The sequence below is a fragment of the Serpula lacrymans genome (assembly GCF_000218685.1).
Source record: "Serpula lacrymans var. lacrymans S7.9 unplaced genomic scaffold SERLAscaffold_2, whole genome shotgun sequence".
In the NCBI taxonomy this organism is placed as follows: Eukaryota; Fungi; Basidiomycota; class Agaricomycetes; order Boletales; family Serpulaceae; genus Serpula; species Serpula lacrymans.
This window is the reverse complement of record NW_006763291.1, coordinates 656,928-678,989: the sequence shown is the minus strand read 5'-3', so window position 1 is coordinate 678,989 and position 22,062 is coordinate 656,928. Positions and strand designations below refer to the sequence as shown.

Genomic DNA, 22,062 nt, shown 5'->3' with positions numbered 1-22,062 from the left:
CACTATAAAACTGAGACTGTTTTATCGTTTGGGGTCTAATTTTTTTGAGGATAACCTTGTTTGACTGCATCATAGGGATTATCTCTATAGGTCAAGAAAACATCGTACAGCGGAAACAACAGCTCAATAAAATTCGACATTTATTGAACCCAGGAGAGGTATCACAACACAACAGTTACAAACCAACGACTGCCAGTACTGTTACGCCGTAGTAGAGCTAGATGGAATGGGTATTGAAGCGGCAACATGAAGGTCCAAACATGATACCGATGGAGGAGTCCAAAATTGAGGCGAGCCAAGACAATAGAATATATATTATCCTCTACATCACGTCCCGGACAATTAAGCAGCCCAGAAACCCAAGGCCATAGCAGCAGCAACGCTCATCCCAACAGGAGCGTACATGCCCATAGCTCCAGATTTGCCGGTGGTCTGTGCGGTAGATCCTGTGCTACTGCCCGTGCTAGAAGCGGCAGCAGGAGTCGAAGTGGGGTATGTAGAACCTAAAGCTTTGATTTCGAAAGGCTGCGACTCGGCATAAACCTGCGCAAAATGAATATCAGTGAGAGGTCCGTGCATTGATGATGGTACAAAATAGCTCACGTCTGTGCTGTTGAAGGGGTTAGCGAGTTGGACAGTGTAACCAGTTCCGGCAGGCTGGGCAGACTGTTGCTGAGTGATAGTTTTAGAGCAATCGTAGTTATACTCGATGGCGAGGATGGCCAAGGGGGCCTCGAGGATGCTTTTGTCGGGGTTGGCAAGGCTTTGGATAAAAATGTCAGTTGTGAGCGGTAAGTATAGAAATACAATGACCTACAGGACGGTGAAGTTTGTGTACGGGGAAGTGCTGCATGTCCATTCGAGTGTGTTCGACGACTGAGCGACTGGACGAGCGAATGATACCACGCGACGACGAGATAAAATTCAAGTCGAGAGATTGTTAAAAGGAACGAAAGAAAAGACTATAAGTTGGGTGGAACACGCATATTCAACACAGACCACGTACCCCACCACAAGTTTGATCCACCAGGGTTGGTGACGCTCAATTGGGCGGAGGCAACGCCAAAGAGGGCAGTAGCTGCTGAGGCAAGAGCAAGACGGGTGAACAGCATCTTAGAAGAAGAACGAGGACCTGAGTGGGAACGTGTGAGGACAGAGAAAGGACTGTGAGGACTCGAGGAACGAGGGGAAAGGCTTTTCGAAGCACTAAAAATATGAGGCGATCACACTTTGTTCCAATCACACCCGTCCCGAATAGCACGACATTGGTTCTCCGCTTCGTCTCCGATCCAATGTCTCTGCGTTACTTTCTGTCGGAGCTGACACATTTCTGCGTTGCCGCATCGGCATATAGCTTCAAAGCGGTAATTAACGTACTATTTTGCTGATCGAATGAGTTTATCATCCACTGCCATAAAGCTTCAGCTCACCGCTAACATACTGACCATCATTGCCTCGCACTAAATGACATTTCAGCGCTACATTTATCGTAAATCCTTCAGTACAGTAGTCGCCGGCATCAAACATATCACTGTCTCAAAGTAGTTTCACAATCATTTCAGGCAGAACCTTCTAGCGAGAAGGCCAGAACAGATAAAATAGAAAATATAATAAGGAATAAATACAGTCGCTATCATGACCTATGTTATACATGGTGATCTTTATGATCATGACGTTTGTTCTAAACGGATACAAATTGCAAGAAAACCGATCAAGAGAGGTAAATGGAGAATTAGAGCCCAGCTGTGTGAGTAAAGTACGAAGAGAGACGAAAAAGGACTGTGTGATTGATTGTGTTCAACAAATGCGAGAGATGGTGCAATGAATGCGAGGATACTTTTAGGATGAGAGGTTGGCGCTGTGCATATTGCGCCAGTACAATCCGAAGTGGTGGTGAGTAGACGCGGGATATTGAGAAGGCGATTAGCTTTTCATGACACCAACGGCGATGCCCACGATAACAGCGACGGCGAGTAATAGAATGACCAAAGCCCATGCACATCTCTTTGCCCACTTCAACTCTGTAGCCCTCATCTTCTGCACTAGCTCTTGCCGCTCGCCCTCCGTTTTTGATGGCTCAAAGTCAGCCGGAGCGGAGAGCGGCGACACGAGAATAATGGCTCCAAGTAGCCAGAAAAGTGGGAATACTAGAGTAGAAACAGTATATTTAGTAAAAAGGTCATGCTGAAAAAATGAAAAAATTCGAAAACTTACCGAATCCAAATTTGAAAAGATACATGGCGAGCGTCACTGGCTCAGCAGTGGAAGCGTATGCTGGAGGCTCAACACCATAAGCATATGGAGGAGGCTCGTCTGCGTCCGCAGTAGAAAAGCGAGACGTAAGAGAGTGCGAGTCGTGTCTGCTTTCGCAGGTAGCACGAGAGCGCGTAACCCCAAAGAAGTCGTCGATTGGATCAGAAGAAGTGTTGTTTGATTCAGGTGTGCGGGTGGGGGCTGCAGCGGAGTGCACAGGTGAGGGTACAGAAGGTAAGTCAAGGGGAACGCGAGTCCCGGTTATGATTTGTGCTTCGAGGTCGACATCGGTCGACGAGTTGGAAACGCGGTGCCACTTGCCCAAGACAGTGGTGATGGGAGAGGAGGTAGCACTGATAGAGGACATTTTTTAACAGGAGGAAGCTATTCAAAATGTAAAGGGTAGCGATGAACTTGATGAGGGTGATGAACTTGTTGTCCATAACCGCTTCATCGTGTGTCTGATATATACCCTGAGGTTGGTGGGATACAGAAGCGCAATCACGCCGTACATTTTCCTGTGGACCCACGAAAGAAGCATGAAATTGCACTTGATGCTTTTGGCGAATAGCGTTAGACATTTAAGGAAATACTTATAATTGCTTACGCCCACAGCTACAAACAAACAAACTCATCGCCACCACCAACGAAGATTATGATGCTGGTAACTTGAGATGTGTCTGTACATAGTACGATGGGGATGGGGGTTCCTTTTATTTTTGCAGATAAAATTTACTTTCTAGATAAGACCACAGACAAAATATTTGCAAATGATCCCCCAGTATATACTTACGACGAAGGAATGAATGAGCGGGGGAAGTTACCTAATAAGGAAAGTATTGTGTTTTACCTTACTTTGGTAATTCCACCTTGCCGTCAAGAATCAACGGATTCCTAGCCCGAATGCGATCCAAACAATCACTTTTATTTCTGATTGAGCCACTGACTACATTCGATCTACAATACCAATTGAGACTCTGCTGCTTGCTTTAGGTCGAAAGCGCGCTAGGTGTCCGAGTGCTTGTGTTCTCTCTACTGTGTACCTGCTCTAACTTTAAGCTTCTTTTCACAATGCTCCCCATCCTCAGACATAGTTTCAAATACCTCCTGGCCATTTCCGAAAGAACCGAAGAATGGTGTAGCGGGACTGAGTGTTGATGGTGTGCGTGAAGAAAACGTTAGCGCAGGTGATATGGCTGTCGGGGACATTGATTCATCAAGCGTATATGCTGAATTGTGGTGATCGGAGGAAGGTGGGGCTTGTGAAAACGAGAGCATTTGAATATTGGTTTCCTTGTATATTTGGCTGTTTGCTCTATCATCTTCGCGAATATGACCAGTGTCACGGGAAAGAGTCTGGCTTTGGTAGTTACTGGTCGTGTTGGCGCTGTTATTGCTGTTGCTAGTGGTGCTGTTATTCTTTGTACGAGTGCTGGCGGTGGCGTATTGGTCACGTTCCAGAGGTTTAGAGATAGGAAGAATATTGGAGCGTGAATGCACAGGCAATGCTGTTCGTGTGGAGGGTTGCTTCGGGAGATTAATGACTGGATACGAAGAGATTGAATCACCCTGTTGACGAGATTGGCAGTATTGAGGGTGGTCAGGTTCAAGAGTGCGGAAAACATTTTCACGAGATGAAGGCCGTAAAGAGGGTTCAAAATTCGCAGCATAGTCATGAGATGGTACTGTATTCATATCCTTGGCATCGCTTTGCATTGCTTGATATGAAGAAGTGTAGAGTTGATGGCGCGCCGAAACATGGAATTCATCTTCGGATATAACGGGAAGTGCGCTTTTCAAACCCTTCGAACTGCCGGACCTAGCATAACCGTGTAAATTGTGCGATACGGATTGTTGGACGTGAGGGCGGGCAGTGAACGGTTGTCCGCGATTTCTTGATCCTATGTCCGCCTTTATCTTCGAATCGTACAAACAACCTGCCGACGTACGCAGTTCGGTTTGTCCGAACGACGAAGGCTGTGGGTGTTGCTGTTGCTGCGCTCGCTGCTGCTGAATGCGCGTATGGGTTTGCAAAATGAGTTCTTCTGCTGGTGTAAACCCATTGCGAGCTTGTGCCTGTCCTCCGGAGAGAGAAAATGGAAACATCGAAGAGGCATTTTGGGCCTGCGCCTGCCGTGCAAGGGCCCTCACACACAGCTCATCTTCAAGCGCACCCATCCCTATACCGTCGTTAACACAGGGCACCCCATCATTGAATCCCATGGTGTTCTGTAACGAGTCGATGAGTGTAGCCATTTCGTGGTTGATATTCGAGTGTTGCATGCGGCGGACTGGAGTTTGATAAGGCAGAGCACCTGAACTTGATAACATGGCCGCGTTTGACATCATTCCGGCTAAATCTCCTGCGGGGTAATCCTGGCATGGCAGCCATCCTGTGGTAGTGGGACAGTGAGCTGGAGCAGGCAAACCACGGCTGTGGACTGCAGGAGCTTTACGTATTTGATTTTGAAATTCTTGTCCACGGAGATTTAATAGGGCGGCCTGGGCGATAGTAAGGCGCGCAGGGGACTGATCACCATTACGTGCAGCTCGTTCAGCACGCTAATGTTATGAATTGAATAATATGTTGGAGTTGATGCCAGATAAGCCAAGGAATATATCACTGACCCGTAGTTCCCTTTGTTCAGCGCTATCCGCAAATCGTACTGAAATCCTGCACCCGGGATCATTCCACCCCCGTACCATCCTCCCATGTAAACGTTCGATGATCTCATCCGCCGCTGTTCGAGTTTCAAGGCTACCGAAATAGGTAAAAGAGCTGATGTAGACAATATGGCTTTGCGCTCACCGAACAAATGCAATGATTCTGGGTGGATCACTTAGTTTTGTCTTAAAGAAGCGACTGCTCTTGATATGATATGGTGATACAAGGGCAGCAAGAGTCTGGATGGACACATTAAACACTATGACATGTACGAGGTTTTCATCAATCTTACATCATCGTCGATCGTTAGGGGAAGACTAAAAGGGTTCGAAGTCAACAAGGCACGCAATAACATGGTCGCATATGGCTCGACTTACCCTTCAATATACAAATTCGTTGAAGCCTCATCCTTTAGTTTTTCCATCCGCGCCTTGAATGTCTCTTCGTCTTGTGCTTCAGAAGAATGAATACTGTGTGAAGCGTACGATGTCCCTGGAATCCTGTGGACTTGCTAAAATAAGATATTAAAATTTGATCTGAGTAAATAGAGTTGCTTATTTCTCATGACAACAAACCTTGGAGAAGGAGGGATGTAAATTGCGGTACTTCCTCAGTCCTTCGATACATAGGGCGGCTGATTGCACTTTATCAAATCTAGACGACCATTAAGTCATGTGACGAGATAGAGCGAGAGATCGGCGTACAAGACGAATCCATATCCTCTGCAACAACCAGTATTGATAAGTGTGCACTCCAAAGGTGAAGAAAAGTACAAACGTCGGTTTTTCACTAACATGCCTTGTAAAAGACCTTACACTCTTTACTTCCCCAAACGGACGAGTGAGCGCATATAGCTCTTGTTCAGGAAAGTGTGGAGGAAGACCATTGATATAAACGTTGGGGGTCTGATGAGACGTACAATCGGAGCCATCATGCCCTTGGCAAGAGGTTGCCGAGCTGAGAGAACCACAAGATGATTCGGGAAGCATATGGTCGTTAAAGTCTACGACGGAAGAGTTTGAAGCATAATGGGATACTGCATCTGCTGAGCTTGAGCATATTGTTACATTGAAGTCTTTGAACATAATCACTTACGTAAGTTAGCTTCAGTTAAATGTGTGTTTTTAGCAGGATTCAAGAGGTTCACATTGATATGGTCTTGCTGTGCTGGAGATGCGACGGGTTCCTTTGTAAGACCAGCGACTGTGCGAATGTTTACATTATTAGAAGGAAAAGGAGGACTATTTGTAGGACTGGAGTGTCTAGAGACTATACTTTGCGAATTGAACAGCGAGCGAGCTGGAGAACTGGACTGCGACAAGAGTAAAGCATTACCGATGTTTACACTGTTATTACGAGAAGAAGAATCAGGAGGGGTGGGTGGCGCAGGAGGTTGACGTGATGAGATTGGTGTGTTGGGACCATGGGTCGGGCTAGTATCAACTGTTGTGATATCATCGTGTTCTTGAAACATTTTACTAGAGTGCGTAGGCGATTTTAATGAAATCTGGATAGGCGTTTGAGGCCGGGAAGAGCAAGAACTCATGGCAATAACAAGACAGCTGGAGAGGAAGTCGAATAGCAGGAGAAAATGTAACGCAAGGACTGCAAACGTGGAAAGATAGCTGTATAAGGATGACGGATCGTATAGAATTTGATGTTTGGAACGATTGACGAAGAGGGTGGGGGGAAGACGCAAACGGGGAAGGTTATAAAAGAAGGAGGGCACCGTTATATACCCAGCAAAAGAAATGACGCACGGACCCTTCTTGATACGCTGTAAGGCAGCTGAAAGATCGTCGTTTAGGCACTGATTAACAACTTGCTTTGAGATTTCTTCCTTTCCATGCCTGCTTATGGTCAGTCGCTACCCAAATCAGGCATCCGACAAGCTCCCTTGAAATTCAGCGAGCGACTTCCTGTGAATGGCAACTCCGCCGACGCCGATAGGGCCAGATTTCCTTCGACCTATGACCCAAGACCATGAGTGCATTCGTGGAAGCTTGATTGGAAGATGCTATCTCTTGCCTCAGTCACGATGTCCGCGGGGTATCTTACAGTTCACTTAGTGCAGCTTCATGTAGTTTTATTAAGCAACTGACTGCGAATCTTCCCCCACGTCCATCGAAATTGATAAAATACATGCAGAATTAAGCATGAGCAACATGGCAGTCACTGTGTCGACATCGTAAAAGTAAGCTGGACATTGCATGATCGCAGGTAACCTTGGTGCAGCGAACAAGTCACCGACGCTGAGCGCTGAGGATTGGTCAATAAATGGTCGTACATTGTAAAGACACTCAAAGGACCTTTAATGAAACATTGTGACTTGGAGGAAGTCATCCCAGTGTTCTACCCCCTAACTTGAGATAGCGCGAGCTGCAGCTTAGGCATATTAGTTGGCGCTGTGTTCCTCGCTAGCGGCGACCATTACTGTCAAGCAAGTCGATAGCTATCGTTAATCGATTTTGGTGATCCAGTCCATTTCACTAGAGACTTGGTTGGACTGGAAATTTTTGGCGAGTTGGCGGAACCAAAAGTAGCCCGGCCGGGCAGAAGTATAAGCGAGTCACGCCCTGTCACGCCGTATCCGCTAAAACTGTCAGTCTGTCAGTAATCATCTGAACCGCCTTTTGACAAGTTTAAATTTGCATGCTTAAAATTGACCATTCTGTCCGTAAGGTCTATCCAGTACCGGGCGTTAATATTCTCAGACTGCGACTCCAATCCACTCATCAAAACAATATTCGAGATGCTGTGAAAGCGCTATCGTCAATTACTGCTAAGAGACTGTTGCCATCAACACCGTTCCTTTTAAATCATGTTAACCTTTCACTGGCCCATCACAGGGTCAGACTCTGTAATTTGCATCTCAGGTCTCACATGATGCACAGTGTGGAGACACGGCGGCTCTCCTCCTGTACGCCATGATCTTCGGTTCAAAGTAGCATCTATAGTGGTTATAACCACCATGCATTTTGACTAGACACTATCCTAAGGGCCCGGGAGTAAGAAGAATACCGACAATATACTGGCTTATTTTCTGTCTTCTCCACAATCAAAGGATAATCAGTTCAAATCCTGGTTTAGGGTTCGCCTACTGTTCGCCTCTTTGTCATCTCTTCACTTCAATAAGTACTCATCCAGCACCGTGATTGAAGAGGCGGCGATCGCGACATAAGATCACATTAAACTTCAAACTTCCTTTCCTTTACACTTCACCTCACAGTCTTTACCATCATGTCTTCAGAGTCAGTATCTTCAGCATCTTTGTAAGTATCTCTATTACGATGGCAGCTCAGGCACTCAATATAATCTCTATCACAGAAACATGGACTTGATGATGATCCTGATACCATTTTGTGCGTGCAAATTTTCCTATCGCCTTGGTCGCATCTGAACTTCTGTCGTACTACAGCAATTATAGTTTATGACTACGCCTTGACTTTCACTATGGAAGTCGAACGATTTTGGTTACGACCTAGCCGTACATGGCCCACCCAATTATTTTTCGTCAACCGCTACTTGCTGATTGGTGGACGCATTCCTATGATGGTCCAGGCAACTCTCCCAACTATTTCACCCCATAGTTCAGTAAGCGTTATCCATTTTCACAATTGACCACTGGTTCATCTCAGTAAATAGATGTTCGCGATTGTTTTAGTATACCCTGCATATGCTTGCAAGCTGACGAAAAATTAGATGTCGTGGCTTTCAACTTTGCAGCCAGGCGACCTTGATACTGAGTCAATTAATCACCGGAGGTAGGACGTGCTTTCTAATGTGTGCTAGGTTAGCGTTAACTTTCAAGTCAGCCTTGATGATAATGCGAGTATACGCACTGTATGACCAAAGCCGCCGACTACTCTACGCACTTCTAGTAATTGCAGTAGCGATTGTCGCAGAAGCCTGCGTGGGTGATTTTGCTTGCCCATCTAGCTAGCTAGGCTGACATTGTACTTCAGTGGGCTATTTTTTCCCCAGTGACTAATGCCAATCTCCCTATTACATCTATAGGTTGTGGGGATCCTCTTTCGTCAGCGGAGTATGTTTCCCCGTGATCAATAATGACTAAAACTTATTTCTGCGAATTTTTATTAGAGCTTTGCGTACGTAGTAGGGAAGGCTTTCACGACATGTAGCGATATCTCTCATCCCGATTCCATTTCTTCTTAGGTCAAGCGGCGGCTTGGTGCGGTCAACTCGCGTTCGACGTCATAGTCTTTGTTCTCACTCTCTGGAAGACTTGGCGTGTTGGCTCAGTTGGTGGACGCCCCTTAATTAACATTTTACTACGCGATGGTGAGTGGTGCTGTGTTATCTCTTGAGTAAACGAATTATGGATGCATTTTTGTTATCTGGCCCGGCTTACTTATCAGGAGTCCTGTATTTTGCGTAAGAGTCATCTACTTTAGGCCCACGTAAACGCTGAGGGCTCCCCCAGAGTCATGTCTATCGCTAACGTTATAAACGTGTCGACATTTCTGGTACGAGTCTCACGCCTTGTACCTGTCAGGAACAGCTTATGACATTTATTTGATCTCGACAGCTTGCTTCTGTGAGCACGTTTGATATCTCTGAATTATCTGATCTGATATTTTTCTTTTGTTACAGCCTGAGCGCAGAGGTTCTGCAACAGGATTCGCAAATGCGCAAGTCTAATACTTGTATATCCTCCAATGCTTGGTGCTAAGCTTGATTTTCTTAGGATATCAGCCATTTTGATCTCTCGAATGATGCTCAACCTTCATGGTCCTCGTTTAACTTCTAACATAAGCTCGAGGTCGAAAACAAGCAGCTTACAAGTGGACACCTCACTGTTTCCCATGGAACCTCTCCCATCGATAGTTGTGTCGTCTCCACCGTTTACTGAGATGGCTGTGCATGGCATTATTGGAGACTTTGGTAATTTTTTATACCTGTTGTATAGCATTATCTGACTGGTCATCATAGGGACTCATGACGACATTGCAGAAGTTCCTTGACATCGTTTGCATTGAAACTTGTGGCCGTTTGGCATATTGCTTTCAAATTGTATACTCGAGTGATGATACCAGTAACATGTATATTTAGATTTCGGGATATTGATAACTCAAAGCTTCTAGATTTAGATCTGTGCTGAATGGACGATTCCTAGAAGAAACAACTGTGTGTCAATTCATCAAGGAAGGGCAACAGGTTATGACCAAAGCACAGGTGTACCGCCATGCCATCTATCATTTCATCTGATATCTGGTCGTGATTCGAGCGTGAATTACAGTGTTCACTGGGTTCACTGGCACTTTACCACACTCACCGATTAGGTAAGCGACTTTCAAGCCCACAAAGTCAAGATACTACTAGGTCGCATCGCCGCACGGCTGTTGGTTACATTCAACTTGAGTATTCAGATATTTGTCACGCCGTCAAGATGCAATGGAGCTCTTGCTGGGCCTGGTAAGTTTTACTGTCATTGTCAATTCAGAGCTTTGCTCAAACCAGCTATCATGATCCAGTACGATCCTGGCGACGGCAATGATGTATATCTGGAACCAGATCCTTTGATGCTATCCTCAACGCAGAAGAAAGGATGCAACGATGGCCTCCTCCATTGTTGTGGTTACCGATGAAATATCATCTGTTCATGAATAACTATAAACAGCGCAAGGTTACTTTAAGGTGTTGCTCATACGCCCACCCTCTAACTTCCACCGTCCCCTTTTCAGACAAAAGTACGCATCTAGCATCTGATAGCCCAGAGGTTGCCCCATATCACGCCTAGGAATACTCAAAGCACATCACTGGAGCTGTTTTTCTAGCAATGGAGACAATGGTAGCATCATGGGCTTCTTTGTAAGTAGATCGTTATCCGAGCAGCGTGGAATCCGAACACAAAACTCACACTTTATGACAGAACTATACATTCCGCCTTGTCCATCATATCTATCAGTGAGTGTCGACTCATCCCACACGACAATCGTTTCGGGCTTATTATTTTGCAGCCATCACTATTTATGATTATATCTTGACCTTTACCCAGGAAGTAGAGCGCTTTTGGTTAAGGCCCAGTCGCACATGGCCTGCTATATTTTTCTTCGTCGGCCGCTACTTCCTAGTCTTTGGCCGAACTACTAGCACGATTCTGGTGAGTTCCTGGGACGTTTTAGGTCCCTCGCCTCAAAGTCCTGTAAGTTATTCCATTCATATCTATAACGCGATAATCACCGTATCGAACAGACGTTTGTATTTTATTTTACCTGCCCCACTCATGCTGATACTCGGTGGTGCTAAGCTGTCACGGCTTTCAACTTCTGTCCCAGACTACTATAGTGCTGAGTCAATTAGTTACTGGAGGTAGGTCTTCTTATCTAACACCCAATGCCAATGCTTGCGTTGACATTTTCGTCCAGTCCTGATGATGGCGCGAGTCTACGCATTATACAACCAAAGCCGCCGGGTAATGTGCATGTTTATAGTGATCGGGGTTATGGTTGTTGCAGTCGCCTGCGTGCGTGGCCACGCTAGCCTGGGGGTCACCTTACTGACACTTACTCAAGTGGGCCATCTTTTCAGTGACCCATGTCACTCTCAATATCCCAGTAATAGGGTGTGGTGATCCTCTTCCGTCAGAGACGTAAGCTGTCTGAGAACCACCAGTAGATAAGACTCGCTTATCAGCATTGTTTTAGAGCTACACGTGCGTGAGGATAGCTTTACGACTTGAAGACATGGTGTTCTCACTGCGGTTTCTTCCTGTGCTGTGTAGGTCAAGCGATAGCATGGTGTGGTCAGCTGGCGTATGACGTTATAGTCTTTGTTCTCACTATATGGAAGACATGGCATATTGGCTCGGTTGGTGGACGTCATGTGATCCACATTCTGCTATGGGATGGTAGGTGCTTCGACTGATATATCAGTGACATGTCTGACGTCGGACCTCATCAGGAGCGATGTATTTTGGGTAAGGGTGGTCACCTTCTCCAAACCACGTGAACGCTGAGATGCACCCAGGATTATAACTGCGGCCAACCTTGGCAACATCTTGACCTTTCTCGTAAGATTATTGGTCGTGTATGTGTATGTTTCAAAAGCTCACCTTACTTACCTGATTACAGCTTGCTCAGGTGAGTACCTTTGGTGTTTAGAACACACTATACCCACAACTTTGTTGTGTACATCCAGCCAGAACTGAACGCTTCTGCATCGGTATTCGCAAATACGTAAGTCATACTGGCCACCCCTAGATGCTTGCATGTTCTCCGACGCATTGGTGTTAGCTCATGTCTCTCAGGCTATCGGCGACAATGATCTCCCGCATGATGCTCAACCTTCGTGACCCTCGCTTGACTGATAATGCAAGGTCGAAGGACGATAGCCTGCCGGTAGTTGTCACATCTTTTTTTCCTATGGAGGCCCCTTTGTCGATGATTGTGTCATCTCCGCCATCTACTAGGATGACTGCAGATGATCATATCCTAGAAGAGCTTGGTAAGTTTTCATCCTTATTGTTTAACTTCAATAGACTGACCTTGACTTCTGAAAAGACACTGGTGGTGGTATTTCAGAAATCCCTCGTCAACGTCAATATTAGAACTTGCGATTGTATTGCACGTCGTTTCACGTTCTCAAAAGCTATAATCCCAGCAACGTGTATACAAACTTAGAAACACCCACCAATCTGTATGCAATTCGAATCGAAGTCTTTCCCTGCTGCGCCTATCAGGTTACGATGGAAGCTTGTCTGTACATGATTTCGGGCGTTGACACAGGGTTAGAAGTTAGAATAAACTTATACTCAAGTTTGATCGGCCCCATGTCAACTCGATCGTAGAACCTTGCAAATACAGCGAGCTGCAATCTGAAAAACATTGTCTTCCAATGCTTCATCATGATTCTTCAATGATGAACTAGAAAAAATTGGTTATTGTTAATAAAAAGTTCAGATCGAGGCCTTCTAAATTCAGAATGACATTACCCAGTACACCGATATCTCCAGGGGGTTATGACGTACCATAGCAAAAACGTTTGGCAACCGAAATGAAGGTTATATTGCATGTACATCCTTTTGATTACTGGAGATAATAATGATACAGAACTCACATATACAAATAAAGGATAAAGAGGATACATATCATCTATTCAACATAGGACAAACACTCCACTAGACTTTCACGTCATGTCCATACATTGATCGTCAAAGACATCGCCATTGGCTCCTTTTAAATTCGGGGGCTCTAGTGACCCATCTTCAACGTCACTGAGGAAAAAGTCTTCAACATTGGCATCTAAATCTGCGAAATCCGCGAGCGCCGCATATTCTTCAGCATACACCGCCAATTCCTCGCTTTCCAAGTCCTCAGGTGTGACTTCATCCACAATGTCAGGTGGACATTCTGTAATAAAATTAGGACGACAACAAAATAAAAGCCTATGTTAACCTACCTCTCAACTCATCTTCCCAGTGGCTAACATCTTCCATGTCAGGATCAAATGAGGAGCCAACATCATGGGAGTAAGAAAGACGATATGAGTGTCGCCGTTTGTGGTTCGCATTCGACATAATCCGTCTAAATAGCTGTTTCCAAAAGCGAAGGTTTTTATGAACATAGGCGTAACGTATGAGGAGTGGATGAAACGGACCTCGTCTTGCATAACCATGTCATCTTCCTCTTCTTCTTCGCAGTCCATTCCACCCTCATCCAGCAGGTCACTACTAGCATCGCTGCTTCTCCGCTTCCCTTGAACGACTCGTTCTCTCTGTCTCTGTGCACGCTCAAAACACCTCACTTTGAACCGTTCTCTCAAGAAAGATCTTTGCGGATCTTCCTGGCCCAATTCACAAGGAGGTAGTGGGTTTGATCCCCTTGATGTATTTGAAGATGTATTGCGGAAACGGGGGGTCGTGGGCTTATATTGCGAACGTCGCCGGGCCTGAGCCGAGACTAGAGAAGATTTTAGGGACGGTGAAGCCAGAGGCGAAGAGTTTATAGGCTGATAACTCAGGGAAGAGTAATATGAGGATCTGCTAGGCGTTGAAGGATAATTGGAGACTGGACTTGAGCTCTGCATGAGTGTAGCCATGGTATAAGACAATGACCGTCACAGTAGTGGCGTCGCGTTTAATAACCGCGTTAAACGTAGCAATGACTTTGTTGTGGTGTATTGACGCGTTGCTTACTAATCCAAACTTTCTAGGCTTCATTTGCTTTCTGTTCCTCAGAATAACTTGGAAAGTGTTCAATAACTTTTCACCGGAGTTTCGTCTTTCTTATCTTTATCATAAATATCTCTGTCAAGTCTTAGCTTCAAGGCTTATGAAGGTTCCTCGGTGCACCGATCTTGCTCACGCTCATCAATATCATCACAAACTAGCCGGCCAGCGATCAGTTACTGTGTTGATATCACGCCCTTGTCAGCCATGGTCCTGTGGACCAGCGCAGCTGTAACTTGAATGATTGCATAGGGTTATGCTACAGGAATCACTGGTTCAGCGTTATATGATAATATCTCGACACTACCAATTTCCAAGTCAGTTCTTATTGTTTCTAATATTAACGATCTTTGTCCAGCGCCTACTGGTTGACCGGTACAGCCCCCATCAAATACAATGCTACATCTGGGGGCGGAATTCCGCGTATTTCGATCCTATGGTCAATTATATCTCATATTACCTGTCTTGCAGATTTCAAAGCATCCACACTCATCGTATCAGGGTCGCGAGGACGTGCCAGTGTCAAGTGGGTTATCGTGGGCGCCGGATACTTTCAGCAAGTTCATTCCACGTACTTGGCCTCATACTGCTTGCGCTTAGGCCAGGGATTTTGCCGAAGAAGTTATCTATTTCTGAAGGTAAGTCACTGCCTACAGTCAGTAAGCCTATCGGGAAAATTAGCTAAGGCTAACCTACAAGGCGAAACATGCGTCTTCGCACGTGTGTGTTCATGCTAAGCATTCCTTCCAAAGGGAAAACAGCTTCCTATTGAAGTATCAGAGTTCTTATGCGAATAAGGGATATCATCCTGATTCAAGAGTTCCGTGCGATGTTCATATGTTCTGATGGCGGCCGAACCGAACTCGCGGACCTACGCTATTAGCAGCACCACATCATACCACCATCGAAGGTGCCAGTGACTGTCACGTACAGCGAATGGCATGTTCCGCATAGATCGAATCCAGGACTCATGTTGCGAGACCTCACAAATCTTTATGTTTTATATTTCTCTTCCTAGCCGTGTCGCGTTTATGAGCAGCCTGGCAACCTATCAAGGGGCGATGTAATGTTATCAGAACCAAAGGAGATGGCAATCCTCTCAATGCCCGCTTTTGTTCCTTTTTCATTATACTTATCTTCAAGATTCAAGAAGCGCTGGAATGTTTGCCTGTATTGTTGATAAGTAGGTTCCTCTTTTGCTTAGGTTTGTAGCCGTATGCGGTCTCGTGCGCAAGTCCAGTTACGGCACGTTTACTTGGGTTTTGCTGTCACAACGCCACGACTTCTAGCTCAATAATATCATGATGAGCCACAACCCTTTCCGCTAGAGTATTTAAATGTCCTCTTAAATGGACGTATCCTTTTACTCTTTCTTGGCTTCATAAGATGTTTTTTACTATGTCTGCCCATCATCGCGACTGGTGAGCCCATTTGTGATATTTCTGCTTACTCTGTATTCTAACTCAACTCAGCATTGCGAAGCAGGAAGAGCGTCAAGCAAAGATAAACTCCCTTCCTTCGAATTACTTCAGTGACTGTACAGAAGATGATAGAAAGCTCCTTGACCTGTCTTTAACCCAGCTTGTTTCGCAGAACAAAGCAGGTTCCATCACTCCATCCCAAATCCTCCAAGCTTATGGCAAAAAAGTCGTTCTTGCTCAGAAAGCAACCAATTGCTTGACAACGGTGATGATACAAGAGGCAATTTCGAACAACGTCGAGAAACCATCTAGAGCCAGTACCCCTGAAAGAAGTTATACAGGTCCGGCTAAGGGCATACTTCCCCTTGCGGGTGTTCCTGTCAGTTTAAAAGATTGTATCGATATCGAGGGGTATGACACTACACTGGGCTTCTCAAGTAGAGCAAATCATCCAGTTACAACTTCTTCCGCCATAGTCCGACTTCTTCGTGATGCCGGGGCTCTTATGCATGTCAAGACCACAACACCGACCGGTGTACTTGGGCTCGACACCTCTTCAGACCTCTTTGGCCGTACAACTAACCCTTACAACGACAAGTACGTTGCGGGGGCCTCTACAGGCGGTGGCGGCGCTCTCCTAGCTTATGGGGGAAGTGTTATCGAGATTGGCACGGATATTGGAGGCAGTGTCAGAATGCCCGCCCATTTTTGTGGGGTGTACGGCATGAAAGCTTCCTTTGGAAGGTTTCCCAACTTCGGAACGGTACCTCCGCTTCCTGGCCTTGAGGGAGTGCCAACCACATGTTCGCCCATGTCCAGGCGTTTGGATGATCTTGAGGAGTTTTGGAAGAGGGTGATCGGAATGCAACCATGGGAGTATGATCATTCAGTAAGTACAGCCTGCTGTTGTAAATGTCGACCAGTTTCTGACATCATATTACATTGTGAAGTGCGTTCCCATACCTTGGCGAGCAATAGATCTTCATGGTAGAAAACTGAGATGGGGTATCGTTTGGGATGACGGTGAGTCCGGAACATTCAACTTCCAGGCACATGATCATTATTAATCTACCCGTATCTCCTTACGAGCAGGTATCATATCACCTTCCCCCGCTTGTCGCCGAGCGTTGGAGTGGGTTTCAGATGCGTTGGTAAAGCAGGGACACGAAGTCGTCGATTTGTGAGCGATCAGTGACATCGTGCGCCACTCATAGCATGCTAATCCTACTTCAATAGTGTCGCTCCAGATATCCCGTACGGCTTGAACGTTGGTTTCCAGCTTGCTTTTGCCGAAGGAGGTAATGATACGTGTACCCTAAGATGGGATCTCGAGAGTGCTCATGTCTTTGTTCAGGGACCCAGGTCTTCGGAGCCGTACGGCGAACAGAGAAACTTGATCCTGTGATGCTGGGTATCAAAACCCTTTTAGGCCTGCCTTTGTTGGTGAAGAAGTTCCTGGCTAGTTTGACACGTCGGTTCAGCAATGACGAAGTATGGGCATCGATGCTCGAGAACTTACACAAGAAATCAGCCTTAGAGGAACGTGCTTTGGTTGTAGCTCGCGATGACTATAGGGCGAAGTGGCATGAAGCTTGGGACGCGGAGGGTTTAGACTTCGTCTTGACCGTACCCCATTCTCTCCCTGCTATCCCGAACGGTAGCGCTGAGAAAGTGTCTTTGGTGTCAGCAAGTTATATGATGCTTTTCAACATTGTTCGTATCTTCTGGTACTTGCGCCCGGACCTCAGTTGATCGCTGAAATGTCTATTTTTATATAGCTCGACTATGCCGCTGGTGTCTTGCCCGTGTCGTTCGTCGACAAAACGACAGATTCTCTCCCTTCAGATTTCACCAGCAGCGCTGAGTACAAACAAATGGGAGCTATCGCGAAAGGCGCGTATTCGGTTTATGATGCTGATGCTATGCATGGACTACCAGTTGGGATTCAAGTCGTGGGACGAAGATTTGAGGAGGAAAAGGTGTTGAAAGGTATGAAAGTGATCGAAGAAGCACTCGGAGAGTGTGGAAGAAAGTTCATACCTAAAGAATTCTGAGAGGTTTGCGGAGATGCTGTTACCTGTGGTCACTCGTATGCACGTACTAATATTTGTATTTTACCTATAATGTGTATTGTTGTCAATATAAGCATGCTTCGTGTACAATTAGCACATCATTCTTTTTTGTTCTTCACCTGTTATGTAAATTAAAAGGTTTATAATCAATAAACACATTCGACGAATGAAAGTTACTCGGATTCGTAGACAGAGACACAAAAAATGATAGCGACGAAATGGTTTCTCTTGGCCGCTCGGTACGTTGATAATTAACATTTTCCACACCCGCCTATCCAGACAGGAAGTGAAGGCTTCCCGTCTGCACTGCCAACCGAATCAAGCCGAGCTAAAACATCCCAGCCATCTTTCAACTTCCCAAAAGCTACATACTTGCCGCTCATCTTGGCCAATTGTTTTTCGTCTTCCGTTAGTACCACAAAAAACTGAGAAGTGTTACTGTTTTTGCCAGAGTTTGCCATGGCCAGAGATCCTTGAGAAAGTTTCGCCTTTAACCCCTCTTTCTCGTCGTTGAATTTACCTCCATAAATTGACTAAAATTCCGAGTTTAATGAAAACCTAAAAACATCAATCAAAGGATTAAAGCTGACCTCTCCACCACTCCCGTCGCCTCTAGTGACATCGCCTCCCTGCGCCGCAAAGCCTTTTACGACACGATGGATGGGACATCCCATGTAATGCAATTTCTTGTTCGGTGCATTCTTGCACATCCCGCATTCGCCAGTACATAGTGCCAAGAAGTTTGTCGTCGTTTTAGAGAGACCCGAAGAAGCGTATAACTGGAAGATAAGTCGGCCAGCCTTCAAAGACGGCGGTGCAACGAAACGCAAATCTATTTTCTGGATCAAGAGAGAGTCAAAGACTGCAACATCTAAGCGAGCCCCACTCGAGTACTGTAGAGCGGTTATAGAAGGATATGCACATCTAGATCTTTCAGGATATCCTTTTGCTCTTCAGACAGATCCTCAGGATGCGAAGGTAGCCCGTATATGGTTGCATTCTTGGAAAGCAACTCGCACGTCGCATTGTATAACGCTTCCTCTCGAGCATGTTCCTCTGAGATTCCTATGTAGATGTCGATAAATATTAAATGCGCCATGAATGTTATCTCCAAGTGTCAAGCTGAAAGAATTGAGGCCAAAAGTTTCAACTCCGTCAGAGGAGTTGGCCCAAGGGCACGTGATTTCTTCTTACTCATCCACTTTCTGCCACTCCCTGAGCTTGCGTCTCTTGCAAGCTGCAGCGTTGTAGCCACTTGACAAGATCCAGGTCTAAAGCTCTCATCACGTTTCGAACATGGCAGCCGCATATTACGAGTTTTACCGTGGATCTTCGTATGTTGAAACGCTTGTCAATGCTCATTAAAAGTCAAAATGAGTCTTCCTCAGGATTGGTATGGCCCTCACAGATTCGCTGGACGAACTCATCACCAGTGGTGCAATTACACCGCAGCTAGCTATGAAGGTTCTTCAGCAGGTTGCATCTACCGTTAGCGTTCACCCTTGCAAGGTCTAACATTTGTGGATGGCAGTTTGACAAGTCCCTTGCGGATACGATGATTAAGCAGGTGAAGACTAAGACTACACTAAAGGTACGCTTGCACGCTTCAGCCTGTTTCTCGCTGCACCACAATCAACTCGTAATCAGGGCCACCTGCATACGTATCGATTATGTGACGACGTATGGACGTTCATTGTCAAGAACCCGTCCTTTAAAATGGAATCGAATGAAATGGTGTCAGCGCCCAGGATTAAAATAATCGCTTGCAAGAATGGAGATGCCGTCGAGGCCGGGAAGAAATAGTAGTACTGGCAGAGAACAGATGAAAGGTCCGGGAATTGGATTTCCTTGTATTCTCTCTTGTCCTCTCCCTTTTCGTGTTATCTTCTTGGATCGGACTGGCTGTGACCATAGATTACATTGTATAGATATGTATTGCTCCTTTTGTTCTTGGGGTTGTTAGCGTTACCTGAGATTCTCTGTTGGCATAGGGTAATTTATGAGGCTTATATGAAGAGTCCCCTCACTTTGCAGTGCACACTGATGGCTTTTCTAGTTACAACAAAAAGGACTATACTCAGGTGGTCGTTGTGCCGTTCGGGAATTTGACCAAGTCGGACCTATAAAGCCACGTGTTTAGCACAAATGCGTGGGCGGAATTTATTTGGCTTCCTCTCAGTCCCAAAGCCTCCTTATTTGCTGTAACATACTCTTGTACTCATCCTTACGACCATGCAACCCAAACACTCTCTCCTGGATTTCCCTGAACCACCGACAAGGAATACCATTGCAGAGGCACGCAGAGAACTCGAATCCCGACGTGAACAGCTCGCACAGCTGACCGACAAAATTGACGCTGCTGAAGCTGCACTCGCTCAGATCGTGGCCGAGTCGAGATGCACTATCGGCGAGATGCAACTCGAGCGGGAACTGCTGGAGGAGAAGGTATTTCACACAATGGCTTACATTTCCCCCATTCGCAGGCTTCCCAACGAGCTGCTTCGACAAATATTCTTGTTCAATTTTGACGACTATCCTTGTTGTGCCTGGGTGCTCGCGGCTGTATCCTCGTTGTGGCGGCGTCTGGCCTTGTCAATGCCCAAGTTGTGGTCCAAGGTGCGTGATACTACATACTTTGGTGTACAGCGTCTAGGAGTGCCTGGGAGGGGGAACGCGTTAAACGTGTGTTTTTATGCCTGGTCAACACACGTGACCCGACGTCTCTACGCGATGTCGAGGAATCCGTTGTGCAATCATACTAGACTATTGGGGGTATTCGCGAAATGTTCAGTTGCGAATTGAAGTGGTGTCCTGCGCTTCTAAACCACCAATTTCTCTCGGTACATTGTAAATACTGGCATCATACCCCAGATATTCACGTCGTATATAGACGCTGTATCTACACCTGGTGCCTGGTCCTGTCACTTGCTTGTTTATTGTTCCATCTTATCTCCTTGCTGACACTTGCCATAGATTCGTCTTATCACGACTCAGAGTTCATCTGCCGATACAATACGGCTGTGGCTGGAACGTTCGGGCGATAAAGTGCCGCTGGACATCGAAATATTTCTCCAGGTTAATGGGTCATCTCCTGAACCTTCTACTCGCACGCGGCCGGTGTCGCCCACTCCATGGCCAGGTGGATCGTTTCCTCACACAGGAAGCCCTCCAGCACATTATGTGATATCCCATACTCCAGGCACCGCGATCATTCTTCCCCCCGCGCATACACCCATCATAGTCCCACCATCACCATCGCATCCTGATTGGTCCCCTCCTCCACCTTCAGCTATGCAGATTAGTCCACAGCCTCAACGAAGCATGCATTGGGGCCACATCGCGATTTTCTACTTGGTTGAGCAGATGCCCCGCTGGCAGCGTTTTGTCTTCAGGTTTGACAAACAGTTCTCTTCCATGTCAGCTTTAAAATCTATCTCGGGTGAAAATTATTCCACATTGTGCGCTATTGATGGAACTTGCTGACCAATTGCGAACACCTAGGTGATGCCCCTGTCCTCAGTGAATTTGAAATTTCATGCGCAGAGCCCACTTACTACACAGATTGGCCTTGGCTTCCGAGCGCAAGTGTCAATACTCAGATCGCGCTACCCAAGCTTGAGTCACTTACACTCCAATTTACTCCTTTCAAATGGTCTTCCCCTATCTTCAAGACCAACTTGCGTTCTCTCACTCTCCGAGCCCTGCCAGCTAGCCATCTTCCACTGGATAGGATCTTACATATTGTTTCCAGTAATCCTGGTTTGGAATCCCTTTCGTTGCACTTCACCATTGTCCTCCCTGCGATTCTTCCCCTATCCCCGACTACCCTTCCTGAGCTCCGCGAGCTTACTTTCGGTGGTCATTACCATATGTCACAATTGGTGGACTCTCTGATTCTCCCTTCACTGGACATGCTCAATCTTGATATTGAAGCCCGAGAGCCTGTTGAGGACACCATCTCCAACATGCTTACGCGTTCTAACAATCCACCTTTGAGGCATCTTTCTGTAGCTTACGGAAACACCTCGTCGACTTCGATTTACTATGGACCAGGTGGTGTGGTCATCTCTTGGACTTTCCTATCTGAACTGAACCATCTACAAACTCTCAATGTCGGCGGAACACCTTTCGAGCCACTTCTTACGGCGCTCGGTGCGCCGGATGAGGACCAGACGCAATGGTCACTTCCGAATCTGACTGCACTAGCCATGAAAAATTGTCATGCTCATGGTGACGGGGTTGCTAAACTTGTGCAGATGGTCGAGTCGCGCAATCCAGATACGGGAAATGCGGCCATTGTGAACGGGGTATCACCTACTAGGCTGACACAGCTGGAGTTGTACGATTGCGCTTCCCTTGGACAAGACGTGATCAACTGGTTGAAGAAAAGAGTCGAAGAAGTTGTTTGTACGGAGCCTTCGTATGTAAGGTCTCTTTGACTGAAGTGAAGGTGGCGTTGAA

At 46.2% G+C, this 22,062-nt stretch overlaps 10 protein-coding genes across 10 annotated transcripts; 6 read left to right on the top strand and 4 right to left on the bottom strand.

Moving 5' to 3' along the window:
* Positions 1–105: 105 nt before the first annotated feature.
* SERLADRAFT_456456 (uncharacterized protein) lies at positions 106–1,227 on the bottom strand (the record flags this gene model as incomplete). The annotated part of the gene is made up of 4 exons (XM_007313297.1): positions 106–543; positions 604–763; positions 818–884; positions 1,007–1,227. 4 exons carry the CDS (start codon positions 1,110–1,112, stop codon positions 343–345), a joined length of 534 nt encoding a protein of 177 aa, XP_007313359.1.
* A 370-nt stretch (positions 1,228–1,597) lies between these two features.
* On the bottom strand, positions 1,598–2,783 carry SERLADRAFT_412745 (uncharacterized protein; the record flags this gene model as incomplete). Its single annotated transcript, XM_007313296.1, has 2 exons — positions 1,598–2,147; positions 2,215–2,783. 2 exons carry the CDS (start codon positions 2,618–2,620, stop codon positions 1,924–1,926), a joined length of 630 nt encoding a protein of 209 aa, XP_007313358.1.
* A 502-nt stretch (positions 2,784–3,285) lies between these two features.
* On the bottom strand, positions 3,286–6,911 carry SERLADRAFT_433120 (uncharacterized protein; the record flags this gene model as incomplete). The annotated part of the gene is made up of 10 exons (XM_007313295.1): positions 3,286–4,815; positions 4,882–5,011; positions 5,063–5,157; positions 5,211–5,235; positions 5,296–5,429; positions 5,494–5,572; positions 5,623–5,640; positions 5,696–5,960; positions 6,014–6,768; positions 6,808–6,911. The coding sequence occupies 10 exons, from the start codon at positions 6,909–6,911 to the stop codon at positions 3,286–3,288; spliced, it is 3,135 nt and encodes a 1,044-aa protein (XP_007313357.1).
* A 1,113-nt stretch (positions 6,912–8,024) lies between these two features.
* Positions 8,025–10,060, top strand: SERLADRAFT_456453 (uncharacterized protein; the record flags this gene model as incomplete). Its single annotated transcript, XM_007313294.1, has 12 exons — positions 8,025–8,190; positions 8,246–8,280; positions 8,337–8,514; positions 8,621–8,682; positions 8,734–8,831; positions 8,884–8,963; positions 9,020–9,220; positions 9,298–9,313; positions 9,363–9,405; positions 9,468–9,476; positions 9,533–9,823; positions 9,872–10,060. 7 exons carry the CDS (start codon positions 8,159–8,161, stop codon positions 9,033–9,035), a joined length of 501 nt encoding a protein of 166 aa, XP_007313356.1.
* A 1,003-nt stretch (positions 10,061–11,063) lies between these two features.
* SERLADRAFT_456451 (uncharacterized protein) lies at positions 11,064–12,117 on the top strand (the record flags this gene model as incomplete). The annotated part of the gene is made up of 10 exons (XM_007313293.1): positions 11,064–11,084; positions 11,135–11,251; positions 11,308–11,405; positions 11,455–11,531; positions 11,587–11,594; positions 11,664–11,789; positions 11,843–11,858; positions 11,909–11,951; positions 12,013–12,021; positions 12,080–12,117. Coding segments are annotated over 8 exons (408 nt in total), but the record flags the coding sequence as incomplete, so codon positions are not given.
* A 39-nt stretch (positions 12,118–12,156) lies between these two features.
* SERLADRAFT_456450 (uncharacterized protein) lies at positions 12,157–12,762 on the top strand (the record flags this gene model as incomplete). The annotated part of the gene is made up of 2 exons (XM_007313292.1): positions 12,157–12,385; positions 12,442–12,762. 2 exons carry the CDS (start codon positions 12,178–12,180, stop codon positions 12,486–12,488), a joined length of 255 nt encoding a protein of 84 aa, XP_007313354.1.
* Positions 12,763–12,927: 165 nt separating this feature from the next.
* Positions 12,928–14,000, bottom strand: SERLADRAFT_456449 (uncharacterized protein; the record flags this gene model as incomplete). Its single annotated transcript, XM_007313291.1, has 3 exons — positions 12,928–13,290; positions 13,340–13,472; positions 13,538–14,000. The coding sequence occupies 3 exons, from the start codon at positions 13,976–13,978 to the stop codon at positions 13,067–13,069; spliced, it is 798 nt and encodes a 265-aa protein (XP_007313353.1).
* Positions 14,001–15,503: 1,503 nt separating this feature from the next.
* Positions 15,504–18,136, top strand: SERLADRAFT_412741 (uncharacterized protein; the record flags this gene model as incomplete). Its single annotated transcript, XM_007313290.1, has 7 exons — positions 15,504–15,529; positions 15,581–16,418; positions 16,480–16,552; positions 16,622–16,709; positions 16,766–16,827; positions 16,884–17,242; positions 17,308–18,136. 7 exons carry the CDS (start codon positions 15,507–15,509, stop codon positions 17,581–17,583), a joined length of 1,719 nt encoding a protein of 572 aa, XP_007313352.1.
* A 638-nt stretch (positions 18,137–18,774) lies between these two features.
* On the top strand, positions 18,775–19,634 carry SERLADRAFT_456442 (uncharacterized protein; the record flags this gene model as incomplete). Its single annotated transcript, XM_007313289.1, has 4 exons — positions 18,775–18,935; positions 18,990–19,077; positions 19,133–19,192; positions 19,249–19,634. The coding sequence occupies 4 exons, from the start codon at positions 18,898–18,900 to the stop codon at positions 19,402–19,404; spliced, it is 342 nt and encodes a 113-aa protein (XP_007313351.1).
* A 199-nt stretch (positions 19,635–19,833) lies between these two features.
* On the top strand, positions 19,834–22,040 carry SERLADRAFT_365133 (uncharacterized protein; the record flags this gene model as incomplete). Its single annotated transcript, XM_007313288.1, has 3 exons — positions 19,834–20,151; positions 20,575–21,040; positions 21,103–22,040. 3 exons carry the CDS (start codon positions 19,834–19,836, stop codon positions 22,038–22,040), a joined length of 1,722 nt encoding a protein of 573 aa, XP_007313350.1.
* Positions 22,041–22,062: the final 22 nt, after the last annotated feature.